A 25,868-nucleotide genomic window follows, 5' to 3' on the forward strand; every position below is an offset into this window, starting at 1 on the left:
AAGATGGGTTGCAAACTGGCTCAGGGATAGAACCCACATGGTCAGAATCTCAGGTGCCACGTCCGAATCCAAACCAGTTACAAGTGGCGTCCCACAAGGCTCAGTTCTGGGACCACTCTTATTCGGTATATACTTCCCTGAGGTTCAGGCTAACACGGGGGGGCTATGGCTGACAAAGTTCGCAGATGACTGCAAACTGGGAGCCATAATCGACTCTCCAGCTGACACAAGCATCCTCCAAAAGGGTCTCACGGAGACGGATGCTTGGTGCCAGAACCACGGCCTCAAGCTAAATGCTAAAAAGTGCATAGTCATCCCCTTTGGGAAAAACAAAGTGCCCACAAATTACTACATAGGTGGTAATCCATTAAGTACGGAAGAAGTAATTAGAGATTTGGGGACCAACGTAGATAGTAATCTCTCCTTTGATAATCTCATTGCCAAGGTGGTTAGAAAGACCTTCTATATAGCCCACCTTATCACGAAAGGGTTTGCATCTAGATCAAGAGAGGTCCATTGTGCCCCTCTACTCGTCACTCATCAGGCCCATAATTGAATACAATGCCCCTTTTGGGATGTACCTTACCCGACACCTGCAGCAACTGGAGATACCCCAAAAGTACCTCACCAAGAGGATCATGGGCTACAAACAGATGTCCTATGCAGCTCGACTAAAGAAACTCCAGCTCTACTCAGTTGCTTACCGCCTACTCAGAGGCGATCTGTGCCTGACGTACAAAGCCATGTCTAACCCAGAATTAATGGACATGCTCCACCTCAAAAAATCCAAATCCCTTAGAGCTACATGCTCCAGGGACTTAAACCTCAACACAAAAATAAATAGGACATGCTGGAGGGACAGATTCATTTCCCAGAGGCTCCCCTCACTCTGGAATAGAATGCCAATTCATGTTAGACATAGCCCCTCGCTGACCCTCTTCAAGCGAAATCTGGATGCGTGGATGGGAAATCGCAAATTCACCCCTGGGATTTCTTCTGTGTCCCTGCTCGACAGAGGCACAGTAAACTAATCTTAAAGGGCTACCTTCTGTGACCTACTATACAGAGGCACAGTAGGCTAATCTAATAGGGAGGTGAAAGCCAAATACACTCTGGCTAGGCTTATAAATGCCCTAGGGCAGATAGCCTAGTATCTACCTATGAACCTATGAGAAGACCTGCAGCAGTGGGGTATGACTGTCAGAGAAGGTACAAGAGTATCTGTGAATCAAGAGACTTAGTTGACAGTTCAGTGCGACGCCTCATCTCCAAGTTAAATGGGAGAAATTGATTTGATTATGATGAAATTGATTACTTTGCAAATTCCAAGTGCAATTGCTGTTTGTATGTGTTGGGAGAATAGCAAATGAATTGTGTTTGAGAGATCAACCCTTTAGTAGTAGTGTAAAATGGTATAGAATATAATTTGGTGAGGCATTTTAGTTTTGCACGTGTTTGAGTGTTTTGTTGAATATCCCTGAGTGAGGTTGTGACTGGGTCATAGCTCTCAACTGCCTAGATTTTTGCCTCATATTTCTAGTTTCTTCATAAAATTTGTGGCTTTCTGGCAAATCACTGAAGATTGAAGTCACTGAATAATGATGTACAGCTTTTATACCTTTCAGAAAAATTCACAATACAAAACTTGTTATTGTAGTAGCTTTCTAAGTTTATGTGAGCAATATTTAAATTTTGCCCCTAATTTTTGGCCTTTGTTTTCCTGTTTTTTTAACTTTGTCTAGATGTCTTGTTCTTTCATAGGTAAGTACTAGGCTAGCTGTCCTTGTGGGCCATTTTAAGTCTAGCCAATTTCCTTTTCAAAGGTGTAAATTAAACCCTGTACCTTGTATCTGTGAAGGTAGCACCTTAACCATTATGCTCACCACAGCCCCTTTGAGGTTGAGAGGTATGAACTGGGATTATTAGTCTTTTTGAATCTTTCTAAACATATGCCTCTGCAGTACCATTGTCATATTGGTTTCTACTTCTTGAAGTGCACTGTTTTTCTTGTAGTGTGACAAATGTTGCTTCTCCATTCATAGGTTCATAGGTGTTTACTAGGCTAACAACGATAAGAGCCTTTTTAAGCCTAGCCATGCATCCCAAATCTCTGACGAGTTCTGATACCCGTGATAAGTGTAAGCATGGACCTGGGAGATGAACCATTTACAGGTTACCTATTTGCATCAGAGACTTAGGTGCCAAACCAGGGATGAATTTCCGGTTTCCCATCCAGTTGTCCAAGTTGCACTTGAATTGGATTAGGGAGGAACTCTGCTTCACATGGATGGGGAGCCTGTTCCATAGACGGTATAGTGTCTGGGATACATACCTCTCTCTCCAGCAGGTCCTATTTATATCACAGGTTGTTATTCACTTGTTGATAGTTAGATTCTAGACATTCCTGTTGTCCTAGCATTTTAAATCATCCCTCTTTTGATGATTAACCAGTGCAAACTTTATCCTGCTTAGAGGAAATTATCACTAGCTTTGTTTGTTTGATGTGCTCCATGCATGATATAAAGCCCATCTGTCCACATCTACTGCTTCATATTTGCTTGTGGACACCACTAGTTCATTGGTAACCGCTAAAAATGCAATCTATGTGAACTAGCGACCTGTTTCCCCTCCCGCTGAAAACCTGTATACAGTACCTAAGTATACTGAAAAAAACTTAGTGTTTTCCACGGAATTTTTAGTAGAAGAAATTATGGTTTAGACACTTTTTTCTTTGCTGCTAGTATCTCAGAAGCTGAAACCAAATATGATTTTCTAGTGACATTGCAGTAACATATGCTTAACAGTCAGCATATACGTAGATATTTTGCTTGTTAAAATTGAATTCATAACTTCAGAATAATAATACATTAATGTGCTTTATTCTCTTTTGTTGTTGGAAGTCACTAAGTCAGCACTTTTTACTTTTTACAGGATTCCATTACTGTGTGATTTTGAACCTCTTCACCAGCATGTACAAGTTCTGCATAATCTGGTTAAGGCAGCGCAAAGTCTGGATGAAATGTCACAGACAATTACTGACTTACTTAATGAGCAAAAGGTAAACTACTGAATTGTAGAAAGTGTGTTTTTTTCACAAACACTTAAAATGCTCATTATTTATGTTTTATAATATTTGCATTTAAAATGTTACACTATAATTACTTTTTTATTAGGAGTTTTAACTCAAGCTCACAAAACAGAGTTGTCTATTCATGTAGCAGTGTGTTTCTGAAATCACTGTTATTTCCTTGTTTTGTTTTGTTTTTTTGTACTCCGGAAATATAGTATGAGTATTTTATGCATCGTGTAACATTACTGGATGTATACATTTTCATATTTGATTTCTTCTTTGAGTTTGAAGCTAGTGGGTCTTGTCTGGTTTGCTAATTATATATATTTTTTACTTATTCATTAATCTTTAGTCTGCTGCTTCCTTTGCTATTTGTTTTACGGAGGGTCTCAGACTGGTACTGGGTATGCAAGTGGCAGAGTTGGCAGCTTTACTGCCTACTTAATATATTTTTTTATTACCTACATTTCAGCCTAAGGTGAATTGTGTAGTGTTGCACAAAACAATGTGGCAAGAGTCTTTTGATATGAAGCTGCAGCAGCTGGCCTGCTACTATCATTGTCAGCCCAGCTCACAGGTGCATTAATTGTACTGCCATTCATTACTGGGATTGGGAATAGTGGTTTCTTGCAGAACTTTTAGAACAATTAGTTTTTTTTTTTATTACTGATGGTTGTTTTCTTCTTGCCTCTTTATATAAGTAAAGATCTCCACACATGAGGATAACTCTGCATCATCATGTTGCTTCTGCATTGCCATTTGGAGTATGTTCCACAGAAAAGCATCATCACCACACCCAATGTTCGGTGTTCTTACTGGTTCACAGTTTGTCAGTTTGACTGCATTTTGTGTTTGAGTAGTTTTATTGAGAGTTTGGCCTAGTTTTCTAATTAACAGTTATTTGATCATTTTCTTGATTTAATGAAATTGTTTTGGTATTTTTATAAGAAAGTATTGCAGCATACTGACATCACTAGCCAAGTATCGGAATGTGTGGGAGTCAAATATTCCATAAAGGTTTCCATTTTTATTTTATCACTTTCATTCCACTTGGTACTAATTGTGAGCTTTTGGTAAAATTAGTAAGATTGGGAGAAATTAGTAAGATTGGGAGACTTAGTCTTGAACTATATTCTGTTACTGACAAGAAGACTGAAGAACAAGAGTTTCTGAAGTCAAGGAAGGTTGAAGAACTACATACAAAATGTAAATCTGAAATGTGTGAAAAGTTTAATGAATATAAAAAAAGGCTTTGAAAGAAATAATTAAGAACATATTAAAATACTTCACTTCGCTATTGCTATTAATAGATATACACACTTGAAGACTGCTACTACAAGTATAGGAAAGCCTGTCAGAAAGATAACCGGTTATACTTTCATGGGTTTTAAGGAAGAAATTAAAATGTGCGCACCTATCACACATGAATATTGTGAATGGCCACTCAGCTGTTAAAATAAGTCACATTTGGAATAATTTTGTCTTCTGAACCTGAATATGTGACTGAAGTTAAAGATGAACCACTAGAAGTGTGTGTGATTGAACACAGCTATTTTGAAGGTATTCTATCACTTAAAATTATTTTGGTGTAACAAATTGTGTTATAGTTAATACGGGGGGTTAGTGCTCCCCTTAGCCCCATTTCTGCTTTAGTTTAATAACATAAAAAGGAACCTTAAAGGTATATTAGCCTTCTCTTCATGAAGTAAAATGATTCTATATCTGTAGACCCAACTGCTCTAAACTTGAAACACAGTTGCATGAATCTACTTACTCGAGTGTGTGTGTCTGTGTGTATGTATAAGTAGATAGATATGTGTGTGTGTGTGTGTGTATATATATATATATATATATATATATATATATATATATATATATATATATATATATATATATATATATATATATATATATATATATATATATATATATATACACGTGTGTGTACTTCTAGCTACATTTACTTTATTGTGGGATAGCTCCATGCAAACATTAAATGCACAAAATTCTATGTTTTTATTCATTTTGTTTGTTTTACAAGGACAAGCCTCTCTGCACATCCATGGAGACTTTACCTGTCTTGATTATTCTCAACCCAAGGTTATTTCAACTCTGAGAAAGAACAGTCACTTAAAACACACAAAATAATGTTTTGCTCTTCTCTGTGAATTGTCTTGTAGTGTAAGATTTCAGGGCCAAATTAATTTTCACTTCATAGACATCACTAAAAAAATGTATTTAGCAAACAGACGTGCATCAAGCGAACATGCTCAGCCAGATGCAACATTAACAACCAGATTTTGAGCATCTTAATGGTGTAGTATATAATAGCATGTAGGTTTAACATTTGGGTGTAGTTGTGAGGGGATCTATGTCATTTTTTCATTTAATAGTTTCAAGTTGCACCAAAGACGCCAAACCATTAATCTCAGCCTGCATGTTGGCTTTGTTTCTTGGTCATTTTGTCTAACGTTTAAAAATGTTTTAAGTGTGCCAAAAAAGAAGTCAAATCAATGGAGCACCAGCAGTTTGAGTGTCTGAATAAAGAAATTATTTGTAGTATACAGATGTTCCTTTACCTGCTATGTTGTGGTTTATTGAATCACAGCAATGCACAATATCAGAACAGTGAACTGCCGTTATGCTTACAGCTAAGGTTGTTCACATTAACAATCTCATTTTAATATTTTGAATAATAATGGTTTCATCATTTTGTTTTTCCCCCAAACCAGTGAACCACCAGTTATTGTCACTGATCTCTTTAATACAAGCCTCTACATTTATTTTTGGGAGAAGTCTTTGACAGCTACCACATTACTAAGATTGCATGGTAACTTTTCAGAGAATTAGAAGCTTTGGTTCCAGAAATTTGAGCTTTATTTCATTGAAAGTAGACTTAAAGACATGACAAAAAAGATGTCCTTATGTTCTCATGTTGCAGTAGTCATAACTGTAGGGAGGTTGTTGCCTGCAGCACCATACATACGTGCGACGTTGCATGTCAGAGCCCTAAACTGATGTCTGCTATAAAAGTGACGTCTGCATGTACCTGCTTCAAACCTTTTCTGCCACAGTGATCTACGGACCTCTGATCATCAGCTTCGGGAATCAGTTTGCTCATTTGTTTCAGCCATCTGATATAGATAAGTACTCTTTTAGGTTTTTTGTTACCTTTCTTATAGCTTTTCAAATGTACATGTCAGCTATGAAGGGGAAGTGTGCTTGTCGAAGACAAATTCCACATAAGGACATGCATAAGTGTTTTTTCTGTTTAGGTGAAGGCCATGATCATACATCTTGTGACATCTGCAAGTCTTTTGTACCAAAAACGCTATGCAGCCATCTGGCTGTCTTAAAACTTTACTTAGAAAATCAGAGACTCTGGCGTCTAATGTTAGGCATGGAGGGTGAGGTCGGTACCTCCGATAAGCCGCCTCAGAAGAAGGCCAAGAAAGTTAGGCCTGACTCCCATGCTGCACCTCAGGAGTCCAATGAGACTCTTGAGGCAGATGTTAGCTCAGGGTCCCATCAGACGTCCGTTTCACAGCTAGAACCAGGAACAATGAAATGCCGAGTACGTCCGCTGAGGTTGATCAGCCATCAGCTTCTGATGGCGAGGGGGAACCATGGCTCGTGGCATCGGAGGGGCCTACTCCAGCCTTTCCATCCTCCCAGGCGTCGGCTTCTAAACCAATGCATCCTTCTACTGCTCTAAAAAGGAAACAGTAATTAAAACATAGAGAAACAGAGCAGCTCCTGGATGGGAAGCCTTTTCCCAAAATTTTTTCTGAGCCTTCCTGGCCCTCCAGTCTCAGGTGCCACAACCAGTCCCTACACCTGTGCAGGCCTTAGAGGATTCAGAATAACTCTCTTCCTCTGATGAGTCACTTGCTTATTGTTCCCAGATTGAATCCCTCAAGGACTTCAGGAATTCATTACCCCTGGGGGGGAGGAGGACACTATTAGTCCTGAATCTCCAGGGGAAGAATTCTCCTTTGGGGACGCCATTTCTCTTTTGAGAGAACATTTTAAATGGCAGGCCTCAGATGTTTCAGAAGCTAATAAGAGATGCTTTGAATTACTGCAGATGGACCAGCCCTTCCCATCTGAAGTCCCTCCCCTACCCCTAGCCTTTCATGATGCCTTTCTGGCTGCATCCTAGGTCCCTGATTCTCAGCCCCCAGCTTCCAAATGTCCAGTTAGGTTTTATAAAGTACCTTAGGATACAGAGTTCTTGTTCACGACCCCCCCCCCCCTGCAGACCCTGCTGTCATAGCATTGTCAGCAGATAAATCATCTAGACAGCTGCCTTCCACCTCTCTGTTTCTCACAGACAAGGACAGCAAATGTATGGATAAGCTAGGGAAGAAAGTCTATACTTCTTTCACTCTAGCCATCAGAGCCCTAAATTATCAAACACACATGGCTAGATTTGTTTTAGATACCTTATCAAAAGCCTCTGCACTTATACCAGATGTGCCAGACTTTCCTGCTAGGTCACAACTCTCCTCTCTGCTCCCTACTGCCTGTCAAGTTGACCAGGCACTCTGTCAAGTGCAGATGTTCATCGTGCATACAGCTGCAGTCATAACAGATGGGTTCTCCTGCCGTCAGGCGGGTCCCCGGTCGGCCGAATTCCAAAGTCTAGGTCCGGCGTCGGTTGTCGTCGCTTCTTCCCTGACGTCAGTGCGACAGGGGTATAAAAGAACCAGCCGACACCATTTTCTTCAGTCTTTCTTGCCGCGTGGTGCCCGAAGCAGAAGCAGTTCGCAAGTGCCAGTCGGCCAGCTCCTGAAATTACGAAAATTTTGCAACCGAAGTCTTCTTGAAAGCTAAGTACCCCGTTGGGGAAACTTTTCTTGCCTCAGACCGATGTCAGACAAAGTTAATAATTGTATTTCATGTGGGAAGCAAATATCGCATAAGGATTTTCATTCCCTCTGCATTCCTTGCTTAGGCCCAGACCACGACGTCTCGGTCTGTGGTTTTTGTACTACATTCAACAAATGCACCATTAAGCGTTGGGTGGAGTTCGCCCAGCACTATTTTGGCAAAAAATTTAACTACATTATGTCGTCGGATACTCCGACTCCAGTTTTGTCTAAAAAACGCGAAGATAAGGACCGACACATGAGGTCCGCGGCCTCTACCGACATCATGCCAAAGCAGACTACAGGTGGTTCGGTTCTCAGCGAGGCGCCTGCACAGCCCCTGCCTACCGACGACACTTCATTGGCGGTGTCTACTGTGCCCAAGGTCGCAGGCTCCTCGGCCCACACCCCGACTACAGATACCGAAGCCACTCTAGGTGGTGAAACTCAAAATGTAGACAGGTCTGCCTCCTCTCAAGGTGTCTTCAGACCTTCCTCTTCTTTTTCCATCAAGGCTTTCACTAAGTCTAAAGCAGCCATGCATTCCAAGAGACAAGCTACACAGGGCCCTTCTCCAGGCCCCATGCCTAAAAAACAGATGCTTAAAATGGCTGAGGATTTAATTACTCTTATCAGGGGTTCTCAACCACCCCCGGACAAAGGCCCAGAGTGGAGGAAGAATCCCCCTCCTCTGACCAGGCCTCCATTATTTCAGAGCACTCTGATGAACAGGAATATTCTTACTCCCCTTTTGAAGATTCTGATGCAGAGGAGTCCATTCCCTCTGTCTCCCCCCCAGAGGATTACTCATTTGGGGAAACCTTGCATACCTTGAGGGAACACTTCCACTGGGAAGGCCAAGAGTACTCAGACTCCAAGAAAAGGCTTAGGGATTTTCTCTTGCTACCTCAGCACAGGCCTCTGGCTATACCTCCTGTCTTAGACATACTAGATGATGTGTATTCGGAGGCCTGCCTTAACCCAGACTCTTTACCTCCAGCCCCAGTCAAGCCTGACAGGTACTACCGGGTTCCTGACTCACACCAATTTTTATACAAAAGCCATGCGGCTGACCCAGAAACTATCTCACAGGGCTTCAAGGGAATTAAGGCCTCCACTGCTAAAAATCCATTACCTTCTGAGAGAGATTCCAGATCTTTAGAAAGGTGGGCGAAAAAGATATACACCTCGGCCACCTTAACCATGAGGGCATTAAACTGCCAGTTCCATATGTTAAAGTACCAACAGTTTCTGTTATCACAGTTGAGAAGCAAAATGTCACAACCTGAACAACCAGACTTGAAGGAGTTGCAGGATTTGATGCACAGTGCAGAACAAGTGGGTAAACATACCTTGCAATGTGGTTTTGATGCTTTAGAGGCCTCATGTAGAGCTGCTGTTACAGGATCAGTCATACGTAGACATGCCTGGCTCAAGGAGCAAACCTTACCAGGTCATGTCAAAGCTAAATTACTAGATGCCCCTCTACAAAAGGATGTATTATTTGGTGTTAAAGCTGAGGAGGTATTAAAGAAAATGGAGGAAAAGGCTAAATCAATGCAAACAGTGAAAGATTTTCTACAGGTGCAACCTCCACGTTTCAGTAGAAATTGGCCTTCCAAAAATTGGTCCTTTCCAGCCACGGACAGACCCCAAAGAGGTAGATACAGGCGCCCGAGGGGCAGAGGGCAATCTCAAGGATCGTTTAGAGGCAGACAATGGCAAGCTCCTACACAAAGAGGTGGTGAGGATAGTTCGCAGCCATTCAGAAAGCAAACCCAATGACTTTCCCCTTTGCATGCCAAGCAAGGCTCAAATGGCAGCACCCTTAGGCAGAAAACTGGCATTATTTTCGAAAAATTGGCGTATTGTCAACAAAAGACAAATGGATCCTGGACATTATAAACAGAGGCTACAGATTCCATTTTCACACCCTTCCAAAAGTGAGAGGCATGCCAAACCTGCCACACAATCAAAGGGCAGAGGCACAAAGACAAATTTCAGATCTCATGGACATGAAAGCTATTCAAGAGGTACCTACTCAAGAACAAGGTCAAGGTTTTTATTCCAGACTATTCCTGGTACCAAGGAAGGGAAAAGATTGGAGACCTATTTTGGACCTATCCATCCTAAACACATTTTTACTCGTGCCAAAATTCAAGATGCTCACATTACAGCAGCTTCTTCCCATGCTGGGCAAGGAGTCTTGGCTGGTAACATTGGACCTCAAGGAGGCATACCTGCATGTCCCAATCAGACAAAATTGCAGAAGATGCCTCAGATTTCTTGCAGGTTCAACCCATTATTAATTCTCTGCATTGCCCTTTGGCTTATCTACTGTGCCCAGAGTATTCACGAAATGCCTGGCATCAGTAATTGCCTACTGCAGACTTCAAGGATACAAATATACCCATATTTGGACGACTGCCTGATCCAAGCGGACAGCAAGCACATACTTCTGAAAAATCTGGCTTTTGTAATAATGTTGCTGAATTCTCTGGGATACACAGTCAACAAAAAGAAATCCAGGCTAATACCCTCTCTGAAAATAATTTTCCTGGGTGCCAACTTGGACACAAACACCCAGATGGCCTACCTCACGCCAGAGAAACAGGGGCAATTAACTCAATACTTCAGAAAACTAGCAAATTTCACCAGGCTGACTGCAAGGAAAATGCTGCAGGCTCTGGGATTCATGGCATCTTGCATCCTACTAATCCCATGTGCAAAGCTGCATATGAGGAAACTTCAGTGGTACCTGAAAAACCTATGGTCTCAACACAGCCACAGTTTGGAAACAATAATACCACTAATTCCATGTCTTCAAAAGGAATTTCTGTGGTGGGCTCAAGCATGCCAAACAAACACAGGTCTCCCATTCCGCAAGCCTCAAGCAAATCAAGTCATCACAACAGACGCCTCGGACTATGCCTGGGGGGGCGCACATGACAGATCGGTGCATTCAAGGCAAATGGTCCCAAAAAGAAAAGCACCTTCACATCAATCAAAAGGAAATGCTACCAGTAATAAATGCTATTATAGCTTTCAAAGACCTTCTGCATCCAGGTCAACTATTGATAAGGACAGACAACACCACAGTAATGTGGTACATAAACAGGGAGGAACCCATTCATACCCCCTATGCAGGCTGGCCATGTCACTTTGGAACATGGCTCTGGAATTACAAATTGAACTTCAAGCACAGTACTTGCCAGGCAAGGAAAACACGCTGGCAGGCAACCTAAGCAGAACTATGACAGATCCACACGAATGGAAGTTGCATCCTCAAGTTTTTACAGAGATAATTCAAGCATGGGGAAGGCCAGACATAGATCTCTTTGCCTCCCACAAAAATCACCAATTGACAAAATTCTGCTCAAGGACTTTTCATCCACAAGCCTGGAGAGTGGACGCTCTCTCTTTCAGTTGGACAACAATGACAGTTTATGCCTTTCCACCTCTTCCTCTGCTGCCCAAAGTTCTATTAAAAACCAGAGCAGACAGACCAAAGATGATTCTCATTGCTCCAGACTGGCCAAGACAGCACTGGTACCCACTCCTGAGGAGCCTGACGCATTCCCCACCATGGACCCTACCTCTAATGCCTCTTCTTCTGACTCAGCACAGCTTCAAAACTCTTCACAGTCAGCTGAAAACACTCAATCTGGCCGCATGGAAGATTCCTTAACTTCACAACAGACCCTACTCTCCAAGGAGGTGCAGGATGTCATTTTGGAGGCCAGAAGGCCGTCTACTAGAAAAGCTTACGCCGCAAAATGGAAACGGTTTTGTGCCTGGAATGAGAAAAAGGGCCAGAATCCTGGAAAACTGAATTTACCTCAAATATTACAGTATCTAGCTGAGCTGCTAAGCAGTGGACTTTCATTCTCCTCCATCAAAATCCATGCCTCAGCCATTTCTGCAGAATACAACACTGATCCACATTTATTCTCTCACCCCCTCTTAAGACAGTTCCTCAGAGGGGCTAAGAATATAAAACCCCCAAGGAAACAACCAATACCTGCTTGGGACCTCAATTTCATTCTAGAAAAGCTGAGCTTGCCTCCTTTTGAGCCAGCTGCCTCAACAGATTTGCAATATTTTTCCTGGAAAACAGCCTTCCTTCTGGCTATCACCTCAGCTCGCAGGGTATCGGAACTACAAGCCCTCATGGCTGTGCAGCCTTTCATCATTTTCCATCAGGACAGAGTTTCCTTACGAACCAACCTGTCCTTTATGCCAAAGGTGGTATCCAGGGTAGCTTTGAATCGGGCTATCCACTTACCTACCTTTTACCCTAATCCTCAAAACAAAGGGGAGAGACTACTACATTCCTTGGACATTCACAGACAGCTGCGTTATTATTTGGACAGAACAAAGCCTTTCAGAAAATCAGAACAACTCTGTGTCCTATGCTATAGGAGCTCAAGGGAAGCCAATTTCCAAACAGACAATCTCAAAATGGATAGCCTACTGCATACGCTTTTCTTACTCTTTTCATGGTAAAACTGTATCTGCAGGCATCAGATCTCACTCCACAAGGGCCACAGCTACTTCTGCAGCTTTCCTCAGAGGAGTTCCTACCAAAAATATTTTGGAAGCAGCCACTTGGAGTTCTGTGCATACCTTCTCCAAGCACTACCACCTACCATTATACTCCACAACTAGAGCTAGAGCAGGCTTTGCCACTGCGGTCTTGCAGGGCATCCTGGCTCCTCCTAGTTCCACCTAGTGCCTACCACCCCTTTTTTAGCTTTGGGATTCTACCCATCTGTTATGACTGCAGCTGTATGCACGATGAACATAGTACAGTTTTGTACCTACCATAAATGTAAATGTTCGAGTGCTAATACAGCTGCAGTCCAGGTTTCCTTTCCTCCTTCCCCTCTTGGGACAGGCCTATTGGCTAACACTTCCTCATACAACCTGATTGGGGTATTCATTTATGGTTTATTTGCTTGCAACTTCTGTATTTTGATTATATTGCATTGCATTATTACATAAATTTATGTAGTGCCTTCCTTCTGGGGGCACCTGACATCTGGGGCAAGAAAAACTGAAGAAAATGGCGTCGGCTGGTTCTTTTATACCCCTGTCGCACTGACGTCAGGGAAGAAGCGACGACAACCGACGCCGGACTTAGACTTTGGAATTCGGCCGACCAAGGACCCGCCTGACGGCAGGAGAACCCATCTGTTATGACTGCAGCTGTATTAGCACTCGAACATCTACATTTATGGTAGGTACAAAACTGTACTTTATGATGAGGTAGAGGCATCTTCCAAATCTGCAGCCTCAGGTTCTGTCCTGAAAAGATATTCCTGGGTGAGGCTCCAGCCCTTTCCCATGGTTGTCCAAACCAAATTGCTGGATACACCACTTGATAATAAGGCTCTTTTTGTGCAGTTTCTGCAGAACTCCTTAAATCCCTATAGGAAAAGGGCAAGGAGTTACAAAATTTAAAACATTTGCTAGTCTCCCCTATTCCTAGGTACAATAGGAACTATCCTCAGACGACCACCTTTGTTAGGAAGCAATCATCTCAGTCTACTGCCCTACAGGCTAAGGGATGGAAAGAATCTAGAAACACTCCATTCTTAAACCATCTTCTTCCACTCCCACTTCCTTTCAGAGGCAGCCTGACCTGGACAGAGCCCCTCCACTGTGACTCAAACCCATTACCCACCTCCACTCCCTTGTCCCTCCGCCTCACCCTTTCCTTACCCTCCTGGCAGAAAAATTACCTCAGAGGCTTTGGTCCTGTCCATCATTGAAAAAGGATACTTTATGACTTGGTGGACACTGCCTCCTTTTCAGGGGATACCCCAACCTCCTCCAAGTCAGCTTCATCTTTTTCCCCCAATTCTGGATCAGCTCCTAGGTCAGGGAACCATAGAAATAGTACCTCTAGACCAGACAAACAAGAGTTTTTGCTCCGGGATGTTTTTGGTCCCAAGAAAAGATGGTCCTTGGAGAACACTTCTGGATTTGTCTGTCCTCAATCTCTTCCTGAAGGTGCCTACCTTCAAAATGCTCACCCTGCATCACCTCCTACCCATCATCCCCTACCAAGCTTTCATGGTATCCCTGGATCTGAAGGATGCCTGCCTTCATATTCCCATTCACCTCAGCAATAGGAAATTTGTATACCTTTCAGTGGGGTCCTTGCATTTTTTTGAATTTTCTGCATTGCCATTTGGGCTCTATTCACAAAGTGCCTAGCTCCAGTTATCACCCACTGCTGAATGCAGGGCATTCAAATATACCCATACTTTGACGACCTCTTGATACTTCACCAGGACTGCCACACCCTTCGCCATCACCTATGCATGATGTCCAAAACCCTGGCAAAACTAGGTTTCACTGTGAACCAGGAAAAGTCTGAACTGACACCTACCCATGATCTGGTTTTCTTAGGGTGCAGGATTGCCAGAAGGTAGAAGCTGTCACCCTTCGTCTCCAAACACTTCTCTCTCTCTCCAAATGTTATCAGCCAGGGAATTCCTGAGAGTCCTAGGTTACATATCTTCCTTGATACCCATGCTCCTCTTGGCAAGGCTGCATATAAGGAAGTTCCAAGGGGTGCTGAAGAGTCGGTGGAACCAACATTCCCACCCTCTGGGTATTCCCCTCCCTCTCTTTCCATGCCTGAAAAAAAGAACTGGAGTGGTGGATTGCAGCCATCCGCAAAAAACCACAACAAGCAAAACAAAGTTCAGGGAGAGTGGTCCTCCCTCAGGCAAAGGAACCACATCATTATCAAAGAGATGAGGGCCCTTCTCCTAGAATTGCAAACATTCCACCAAATTCTCCTACCAGGTACCTTGAAAGTAGTCAACAAGCGGGGGGGGGGGGGATATTCAGATTTGGTCCCTAGCAGCAAAACTACACATTCACCTGCAAGCAGTGTACATTCCCTCCGCAAATAATGTGATGGCGGACACTCTCAGCAGAACCTCTGCACCCTCTCATGAATGGATGCTTCACTGGGAGGTGTTTTTGGATCTTATTCATAAGTGGAGTATGCCTCAGGCTGATTTGTTTGACTCCTCCCAGAACAGGCAGATGCCTCTGTTTTGTACAAGGGATCCACATCCACAGGCTTGGAAGGTGGGTGCCTTCTCTTTTTCTTGGGCGGGGATGTATCTTTATGCTTTTCCAACCTTCACACTGATTCAAAAAGTCCTTCTTAAGATTCAGAGGGACAAACCAAAAACCCTACTTCACCTACTATTCAAGGGCAGTCACCACAGGTTACCCCACCGATTTGACTTACTCACACAAGACAGAGGTCTCTCATACACCCTTAGTTGCTCAACCTCAGACTCACTCTGTATTTGTATTAAGAGTTCTGATCCCCTTCAGACACCTATATTCAGAGGACATACTCTGTGTCCTCAGGAAACCTAGTACCAGGAGAAATTGTGTCAAAATAGAAAAGATTCTCCAGGTGGTGTCAAAAGAAAAAACAGGACCCTTTTCTTATTCCTGTACCTATGTTCCCTTCTTACTTGTGTGAGCTTCTGCATTCAGGACTGACTTTTACTGTTCTGTTAAGGTACACTTGTCAGCCATTTCCGCCTGTCTCCCCTTGGTACCCCCTTTGGCATCCAAGGTTGAGGTAAAACTGTTCTTAAGAGGGGTTCTCCATATCAGACCCCCTCGTAAACGATACCTCCTTCATGGGACCTTAATTTTGACCTTGAAAAACTATCTCCATTTGAACCCGCTCAGTTAGTATCACTGAAGCTATTTGCTTGGAAAACAATACTACTGGTAGCCCTCACATCCGCAAGGAGAGTCTCAGAAATTCAAACCTGATGGCTACCCCTCCTTACCACATCTTCCATAAAGACAGGGTTTTCCTCAGGACTAATCCTTCCTTCATGCCTAAAGTTGTTAATGAGCTGTCCTTGAGTCAGACCACTAACCTTCCTGTTTTCTTCCCTCAACCTCAAACTTCCTCTGAAAGAACTCTACATTCCTTGGATGTTCATAGACAACTTGGCTATTACCTGGACAAGACCAAATCTATTAGAAAGTCTGACCAGCTCTTTGTCTCCTTTAACCCAAGGGCCATGGGGAAGGCAGTATCTAAACAGACTATATCATCATGGATTTCTAATGCTATCACTGCTTGTTATTCCTTTCATGGAAAATATTTAACTGCCAGTGTGAGAGCTCATTCTGCTAGGGTAGCTGCTTCTTCAGCAGCCTTTTCTAGGGGGGGGGGGGGACTATGCTTCCATACTGGAAGCGGCCACCTGATCCTCATTCCATATATTTACCAAGCACTACAAGCTAGATTTGCTCTATAGAGCCAGAACTGGGTTTGCTAGGTCAGTTTTACAGGGTCTCTTAGACCAATCCCTTCAACCTACCTCTCAGGCTCATAATACCTAAAGCTTTGGTACTCTCCCTACAGTTATGAATACTGCAACATGAGAATAGAAGGACATAGAATAGTTGTATAAGAACTTACTATAACGGTAGATGTCCTTCTCTTCCATGTTGCAGTATTCAGTCCCTCCACCTTACATCCCTTACTCTGTTTATCCATCTGGAGTGGCATTTCCCTACCTTCTCTCCATCCAAATAGGGCACAGCAAGGTTCCTTCTGGTCCGGTGGCCTATGTGGGCCTGATAGGTTTCCTTTTCTTTGCTTCCCAGGGGTGCTACTGTATGCGGCAGTCATTTCTGAAGTGGGTATGTGCAGATGTCACTTTTATAGCTGACATCAGATTATGGCTCTGACATGCAATGTCCACATACCCCTGTTCCTAAGACTTTGGTATACTGGCCAAATGTCCGGTGCTACAGGCAGCAACCTCCCTACAGATGTTCTTTCTGTTTCACTGTTGCAGATGTTCTTAGTGTTTCACTGTTGCAGTCATTACATTTGGGTAATCTGCTGGCAGGTTGCCCTCATTCGGCCTGAATTCCAAAGTCTTGGGTCCTGCAACGCCATTTTCTTTAGTCTTTCTTGCCGCGCGGTGCCCGAAGCAGAAGCATTTCGCAAGTGCTGGTTGTCCGACTACTGAAATATTCGAGTTTGAGTTTCAGAACCAAATCCTTCACTAAAGCTAAGTACCCCATTGGGGAAACTTTTTTTTTGCTTTTTACCAATGTCAGAAAAAGTTAATAATTGTATTACTTGTGGGAAGCAAATACCTCATAAGGATTTCCATTAATACTGTATTCCTTGCCTAGGCCTTGACCACAACATGCCTGGCTGTCTGTTTTGAGCTAGATTTAACCAATGCACTATTAAAAGTCTGTATATTTTTGTATCAAAGTATTTTGGAAACAGATTTAAATACCCAGAAATGTCATCGGATAGCAATCCGACTAACGGAGTACATAAAAAACACAAAGAAAAGGACAGAGAAAGGCAGCCGAGATCCAAAACCGACGACAAAACTTCTAAGCCAGTCACCGGTACTCAGTGAGGCGCTTTCGCAGCCCCTGATACCCGCTACCTTCGAGTCGCAGGCCTCTACCGACACCCATGTGGAGTCAGGCATGCCGCAAGATACTCAAGGTATTGGACCGCTGGGTGTATCTCCCTTAGATGGGTCCGGAGCCGCTGAGCAGGCACCAGCTTCTGAGGGTGTATTCAGACCTCAACATTTGTATATCAAACTGAAGACAGCTGCAAAACTAAAAAAACGATGTATGAGCCACGTGCACAGGCCTCTATGCCTAAAAAACAGATGATCAAAATGGCTGAAGACCTTATTACCTTGATCAGGGATACCCATCCTCCTCCTTCCCGATAAGAGGTCTAGGCAAGACACTGATTATGACTCTTCAGATCAGGTTTCTATTTCTTCTGATTCTTCTTCTGATCAGGAATTATGTATACCTCCCTATGAGGATTCAGATGCTGAGGAGTCTATTCCATCTGCATCTCCTCCTGAGGATTATTCATTTGGAGAAACCTTACATACTTTGAGGGAGCATTTCCACTGGGAGAGTCAAGACTTCTCAGAATCAAAAAAGAGGCTCAGGGATTTCCTTCTTCTCCCTCAGCACAAGCCTTTAGCCATTCCCCCTGTTTTAGACATTGTGGATGATGTGTTTTCGGAGTTAAGCTTGTCCCCTGACTCCTTACCTCCGGCTCCCAGTAAGCCTGACAGATATTACAGGGTCCCTGACTCACATAAATTTTTATTTAGAAACCCTGCTGCTGATCCTGAAACTATTTCACAGGGTCCAAAGGGAGTTAAGGCCGCAACAGCAAAAAATCCTACCCCCTCTGACAGAGATTCAAGGGCACTAGACAGATGGGGGGAAAAAAGGTTTATACATCTGCAGCCTTAGCAATCAGGGCCTTAAACTGTCAATTTCATATGCTTAAGTGCCAACAACATGTTATGGGATTGCTGAAACAGAAAATGATGTTGATTTCAGAATGTGCAGAAAATAAAGAAATGCAGGAATTATTGCATGCAGCTGAAAAAGTTGGAAAGCATACTTTGCAATGTGGTTTTGATTCCTTAGAGGCCTCCTGCAGGGCCGCAGTTACTGGATCTGTGATTAGAAGGCATGCCTGGTTAAAGGAACAAATTTTGCCTTATGTTAAAGCTAAATTGTTAGATGCACCTTTACAGCATGATTCTCTGTTTGGTATTAAGGCAGAAGAGGTTTTAAAGAAAATGGAAGACAAAGCTAAGTCTATGCAAACTGTTAAAGACTTCTTACAAGTGCAGCCACCAAGATTCAGTAGACACCGGCCTACAAAAAATTGGTCCTTTCCTGTGTCAAACAGGGCTCAAAGGGGCAAATCCAGATGCCCTAAGGGTTCCAGATACCAGGCGCAAAACTCATACAGGTCAAAGCAATGGGGCACTTCCACCTCCAAATCTGGAGGAGATAAAGCGCAAACCTACAGAAAGCAATCCCAATGACTTCCCTCTGCGTACACCAAGCACTTATCTTTTGGCAGCACTCATAGGGGGAAAACTAGCACTTTTTGCTCAAAATTGGCAGTTAATAACCCAGGACAAGTGGGTACTAAACATCGTATCACAGGGATACAGATTCCATTTCCACACTCTGCCTATGGCAAATGGTTGGCCAGATGTGCCAAAAAATCATTGGGCAGAGGCACAGAAACAGGTTGTGTCCCTTATGGATATGGGGGCCATTCAGACTGTACCAGAACAGGAAAAGCAACAAGGTTTCTACTCAAGACTGTTCTTGGTACCAAGAAAGGACAAGGCCTGGCAGCCAATACTGGATTTATCGATTTTGAACACATACCTGGACATTCCAAAATTCAGAATGCTGACTTTGCAGCAGCTTCTTCCCATGCTGGGCAAGAATGCATGGCTGGTGACTTTAGACTTAAAAAGGCATTCCTGCATGTCCCAATAAGACAATCATGCAGAAGATACCTCAGATTCAAGGCTGGCTTAATGCATTACCAATTCTTTGCACTGCCCTTTGGCTTATCTACTGCGCCCAGGGTCTTTACAAAGTACCTAGCACCAGTAATTGCATTTTGCAGACAAAGAAGTATACAGATATATCCTTACTTGGACGACTGTCTCATTCAAGCAGAGAACAAGGACACTCTTCTTCGACACCTGGCATTTGAGAAGAGGCTTCTAACATGCCTAGGGTACACAATAAATGAAAAGAAATCACAACAGGTACCTTCTCAAAAGTTAACATTCCTGGGTGCAAGCTTGGATACAACTGCCCAGATGGCTTACCTCACGCCAGACAAGCAAAGGCAACTGACTGCTTACTTCAAACTGATGGCAACAAAAACCCAGTCTTCTACAAGGCAGATTCTGCAGGCTGTGGGCTTCATGGCATCCTGCACCCTACTAATTCCATATGCAAGACTACATATGAGGAAACTTCAGTGGTACCTAAAACGTTTATGGAGTCAACATTCACACAATCTGGAAACAATGATTCCTCTCATTCCCTGCCTACAACAGGAGTTTCTATGGTGGGCAAAGGCATGTCACCAAAACATGGGACTGCCCTTCACTCTACCCCCTGCCAGCCAAACCTTAACAACAGACGCATCGGATTGTGCCTGGGGCACCCACATGGCAGGAAGATGCATTCAGGGCTTATGGACACCCAAAACAAATGCATCTACATATCAACCAGAAAGAGATGCTAGCTGTTCAAAATGCCCTAACAGTCTTCAAAGACATGCTTCATCCAGGACAACTACTGATAAAGACGGACAACACCACAGTCATGTGGTATATAAACAAGCAAGGGGGCACACCCTCATACCCCCTTTGCAGATTAGGGACAACACCACAGTCATGTGGTATATAAACAAGCAAGGGGGGCACACACTCATACCCCCTTTGCAGATTAGCCTTGGCACTGTGGGACACAGCTTTGACCTACCAAATACATCTCCAAGCTCAATTCCTGCCAGGAAAACAAAACACTCTGGCAGACGACTTAAGCAGAAACCTTATGGATCCTCACGAGTGGAAACTAAATCCACAAGTCTTCAGCATGATAACAGAGAAATGGGGGAGCCTAGACATAAATCTGTTTGCCTCTCCTCAAAATTATCAATTGAAAAGATTCTGCACAAGGACTTATCACAGACAAGCCTGGAAAGTGGATGCCCTATCCTTCAGTTGGAAAAACCTATCAGTTTACACCTTTCCTCCTCTGCCTCTTCTACCCAAGGTCCTCCTAAAAATCAGACAAGAGAAGCCAAAGATGATATTAATTGCCCCGGACTGGCCCCGTCAATACTGGTACCCAATCCTAAGGAACTTGGCTCAATACCCAGCTTGGACCTGGCCTCAAAGACCACAACTACTGTCCCAGCAAAACAATCAGCTCCTGCACAATCAACTACAGACTCTGAACCTGGTAGCATGGCTAATCATGTAGTCATACAAACAGCACCTCTCAGTAAATCTGTGATGGATGTCATTTTGGAAGCCAGAAGGCCTAGTACTAGAAAATCTTATGCTGACAAATGGAAGGGATTGTGTGCTTGGAATCAAGCACAAGGAATGGATACAGCAGAACCAAATATTCCTCCGATGTTACAATACTTAACTGAGATGCTTAACAAAGGCCTATCTTTCTCATCAGTCAAAATCCATGCCTCTGCCATTTCGGCTCATTACAGTACAGAGCCACCAATCTTTTTCTCGTCCTTTACTAAAGCAGTATCTTAGAGGAGCCAAAAATGTAAGGCCTCCTAGAAGATCACCATTACCTGTATGGGACCTCAATTATGTGTTGGAAAAGCTCACCCTGCCTCCATTTGAACCAGCTGCTACCACTGATCTACAGTTCTTATCATGGAAAACAGCTCTGCTACTAGCAATTACTTCAGCAAGAAGAGTTTCAGAGCTACAGGCCCTCATGGCTGTAGAGCCTTTTATCATATTTTACCCAGACAAGGATGTCTGAGGACAAATCCTACTTTTATGCCTAAGGTGGTTTCCAGTGTGGCTCTTAACCAAACAATTCATCTGCCAACTTTTTATCCAAATCCACAGAACAAGGGGGAGAGAATTCTGCATTCCTTGGACGTACACAGACAGCTAAGATTCTACTTGGGCAGGACAAAAGCTCTAAGAAAAACTGAGCAATTACTACTGTCATATGCTGCAGGATCAGAAGGAAAGGCTATTTCAAAGCAGACAATTTCAAAGTGGATAACCCACTGCATCCGTTTCTGCTACTTACACCATGGTAAACCTGTGCCCAAGGGCATTAGGTCTCATTCCACCATTAGGTCTCATTCCACCAGAGCTACAGCTACTTCAGCAGCCTTTCTCAGAGGAGTACCAACCAAAGACATTCTAGAGGCTGCTACTTGGAGTTCTGTTCACACCTTTACAAAACATTACCATTTGCCTCTCTACTCTAAGTCCAGGGCAGGCTTTGCCACTGCAGTGCTGCAGGGCCTTATAGTCGCACCTAATGCTGTTTAGCTCTAGCCTCCCAACCATAGCTTTGGGATTCTACCCAAATGTAATGACTGCAACTGTGAAACACGAAGAACATAGTACAGTTGTGTACACTTACCATAAATGTAGATGTTCGAGTGTATTCACTGTTGCAGTCCAGGTTGCCCTCCCTCCATCCCTCTGTCATTCTGAAGTTTATGTTTCCTTCTCTATCTTCTACAACCTATGTGGTGTATTTGCTTGTAGATGAAGGTAAAGTTTATATTGATGCATGTGTATATGTATATATGTATATATGTATATATATATATATATATATCATTTTGCTACTTTTTTGGGGGCACCTGACATCGGGGGCAAGAAAAACTAAAGAAAATGGCGTTGGCTGCATGTTTTATACCCCTGACGACATGACATCATGGAAGAGAAGACTGCAACCGACGCAGGACCGAAGACTTTGGAATTCAGTCCGACTGAGGGCAACCTGCCAGCAGATTACCCAAATGTAATGACTGCAACAGTGAATACACTCGAATGTCTACATTTATGGTAAGTGTGTACACAACTGTACTTTATCACACTTGGGTTATCTGCCTGCAGGTAGCCCTCAGTCAGCCCGAATACCAGAGTCTTAGTATTTCTGTGTCGGATGCTGTCACTTCTTCCCTGATGTCAGGTCATCAGGGGTATAAAAACAGGCAGCTGATGCCATTACATCAGTCTTTCTTGCCGAGGAGGAGCCCAAAGCAAAGGCAGTTCGCAAGTGCCGGTCGGTCACTACCTGAATTTTTCGTTTTCGAGTTGAATAATCCTGAAGTCTTCTAAAGCTGAGTACCCGGTTGGGGATCCTTTTTTCTTGCTCTAACTGATGTCAGAAAAAGTTAACAGTTGTCTTGCCTGTGCAAAGCAAATACCTCACAGAGATTTTCATTCTTACTGCTTCACCTGTTTAGGCCCAGACCACAATGTCCCTCGCTGTCAGTTTTGTGCCTTGTTTAATGCCCGAACCATTCATCATCTGGCGCTCTTTGTCACTAAATTCTTTTGCTCTCAATCTCCATATTCTGAAATGGATTCGGTAAGCCATCCGACTACCGATCTTCCGAAAAAACGTAAGGATAAAGACAGAGACCGCATACGTCCAAAACTGCCGACGATGCTTCTGTTAAGCTAGTTGCCAGTCTGCCGGTACTCAGTGAGGCGCCTTTGCAGCCCCTGATGCCCACTTCAGTCGATTCGCAGGCCTCTGCTGAGATCCATTCGGAGTCCGGTATGCCGTGAGATGCTTCTTCAACTATGGAAGCAGCGGATGTCTCTACCTTGGATGGGCATGGAGCCGCTGTACAGGCACTGACTTCTAAGGCAGCTTTTTGCTGTACCGATGTTCGAAACAAACAGATGACTTCATTTTTAACCCAAACTACCGAGTTTCTTAGGCCTAGAGTACGCACTACGCCCAGAAGACCGACGACCAAAGCACATGCTCAGCCACCCATGCCACAAAAACAAATGCTTAGAATGGCTGAAGACCTTATTACACTGATTAGGGGAAGTCAGCCTTCCCCTGCAAAGAGACTAAGAATCCCAGTCCCCTTCAGGTTCTACAGACCAGAAGTCTGATGACTCTGACCTTTCAGATTATGAAGACATGCCCTTATCAGCCTATGAGTATTCAGATTCAGAGGAATCCATTCCCTCTGCCTTCCCTCCAGAGGATTTTTCTTTTGGTGAAACCTTGCATACTTTGAGAGCCTTTCCATTGGGAATGCTAAGACTATCCTCAGTCCAAAAAGAGACTCAGAGAATTTTTAGAGTTGCTTCAGCACAGGCCTTTAGCTATACCCCCTCTCCTGGATGTTGTGGATGATGTTTTCATGGACTGCAGTCTTACTTCTGACACTTTACCTCCTGCCCCCTAGGAAACCTGACAGGTACTACAGAGCACCTGATACATGTTTCTTTTCAAGAATCCTACTGCTGACCCAGAGATCACTTCCCAGGAGCCTAAAGGTATTAAGGCTACTACAGCCAAGAATCCCACCCCTTCAGACAGGGATTCCAGATCTTTAGACAGATGGAGTAAGAAGGTATATACCTCTGCAACTCTTGCTATCAGGGCATTGAATTGCCAGTTTCACATGCTGAAATACCAGCAACATATTATGGAACTTATTAAACAAAAAGTGGTAACTTTTCCAGATTGTGCAGAAAATAAAGAATTGCAGGAGCTTATGCACTCTGCAAACCAAGTCAGTAAGCATATTTTGCAGTGTGGCTTTGATGCTCTAGAAGCATCTTGCAGGGCAGCAGTCACTGGCTCTGTACTGAGAAGGCATGCTTGGCTGAAGGAGCAGACCTTGCTAGATCATGTCAAATCTAAATTACTAGATGCTCCTTTGAATAAGGACTGTTTGTTTGGCACCAAAGCAGAAAAGGGTCTTAAAAAGATGGAAGAAAAAGCCAAATCTATGCAGACTGTTAAAGAATTCCTACAAGTGCAACCCCTTAGATTCAGTAGGCATTGCCCTTCAAAACACTGGTCCTTTCCATCCCCCTCCAGGCCTTCCCAAACAAGACCCAGGGCAAACAGACCACCTAGACTACAGTCTCAGGGTATGCAGAGCTCTAAGCAATGGAGTGCCCCCACCCCTAAGGCAGGGAGTGGTAAGCCACCTCCTTTTGGAAAAAGCTCACAATGACTTCTTCACTCTACTTCCCAGCCCTGCCCAATTGATTGTGCCCCTAGGAGGAAAACTTGTCCTTCATGCTAAAAACTGGATGTCCATCACTCAGGACCGATGGGTCCTCAACATTGTATCCCAGGGGTACAAATTTTATTTCCATTCACTGCCAACCCCAAGCTGGTTTCCAGACCTTCCTGCAAACCAGTGGGCAGAGGCTCAAAACCAAGTACTTTCCCTTCTCAGTATCAGAACTATTCAGCCTGTTCCCTTAGAACAGAGGGGTAAGGATTCTACTCCAAACTCTTCCTGGCACCCAGGAAAGAGGGCTTTTGGTGCCCGAAATTGGATCTTTCAATTCTCAACACCTTCCTGGTGGTACCAGAGTTCAAGATGCTTACCCTGCAACAGCTTCTCCCTATGTTAGCCAAGGATGCCTGGTTAGTCAACCTAGACTTAAAAGAAGCCTATCTGCACATCCCTATAAGGGAGTCATGCAGAAAGTATCTATGTTTCAGGGCAGGGTATATGCATTATCAGTTTTCTGCACTTCACTTTGGCTTATCTACTGTGCCCAGGGTATTCACAAACTGCCTGGCTCCAGCCATTGCATACTGCAGGCAGAGAAATATCCAAGTGTACCTGTACTTGGATGACTGCCTGATTCAGGCGGACAGTCAGGAATTGCTGCTTCAGCACCTGGCATTTGTAAAAAGCCTTCTCACTTCATTGAGGTACACCATAAAAGAAATCACAACTGGTACCCAGTCCCTGGGAGCAAGCTTGGACGCAACTTCCCAGATGGTATTCCTCACTTCAGAAAAACAGGTCTATTTGACAGACTACTTCAAACAAATGGCCACCAAAACCCAGCTATCTGCAAGAAAAATACTGCAAGCACTAGGGTTCATGGCCTCATGCATACTGCTAATTCCATATGCAAGACTGCATATGGGGAAACTTCAATGGTACTTAAAAAGTTTTTGGTGCAAACATTCTCAGGACCTGGAAACAGTCATTCCTATCATACCTTGCCTAAGGACAGAGTTCCTTTGGTGGGCGGAAGCATGCAACCACAACAACGGACTGCCTTTTACTCAACCCCACGCCACCCAGACCCTCACCACAGATGCATCAGACTATGCATGGGGGGATCACATGGCTGGCAAATGTATTCAGGGCCACTGGAGCCCAAGTCAAATTCATCTGCACATCAGCCAAAAAGAAATGCTAGCTGTACAGAATGCCCTGGCAGCTTTCAGATCCCTATTCTTTCCAGGACAACTGCTGATAAAAACAGACAACGCCACAGTTATGTGGTACA

General features: G+C 43.6%; 1 protein-coding gene across 1 annotated transcript in view; it reads left to right on the top strand.

The window, feature by feature from the left end:
- The window catches only part of RB1CC1 (RB1 inducible coiled-coil 1), a gene marked incomplete in the record, with an annotated part of 2,392,675 nt that overhangs the window by 1,551,950 nt on the left and 814,857 nt on the right, over positions 1-25,868 (top strand). Inside the window, 1 exon segment of the mRNA XM_044061705.1 lies at positions 2,932-3,058. Within this exon segment, the coding sequence (XP_043917640.1) occupies positions 2,932-3,058 (127 nt within the window).

The sequence above is a fragment of the Protopterus annectens genome, chromosome 2.part0 (assembly GCF_019279795.1).
Source record: "Protopterus annectens isolate FY-2018-M chromosome 2.part0, PAN1.0, whole genome shotgun sequence".
Lineage (NCBI taxonomy): Eukaryota > Metazoa > Chordata > Ceratodontiformes > Protopteridae > Protopterus > Protopterus annectens.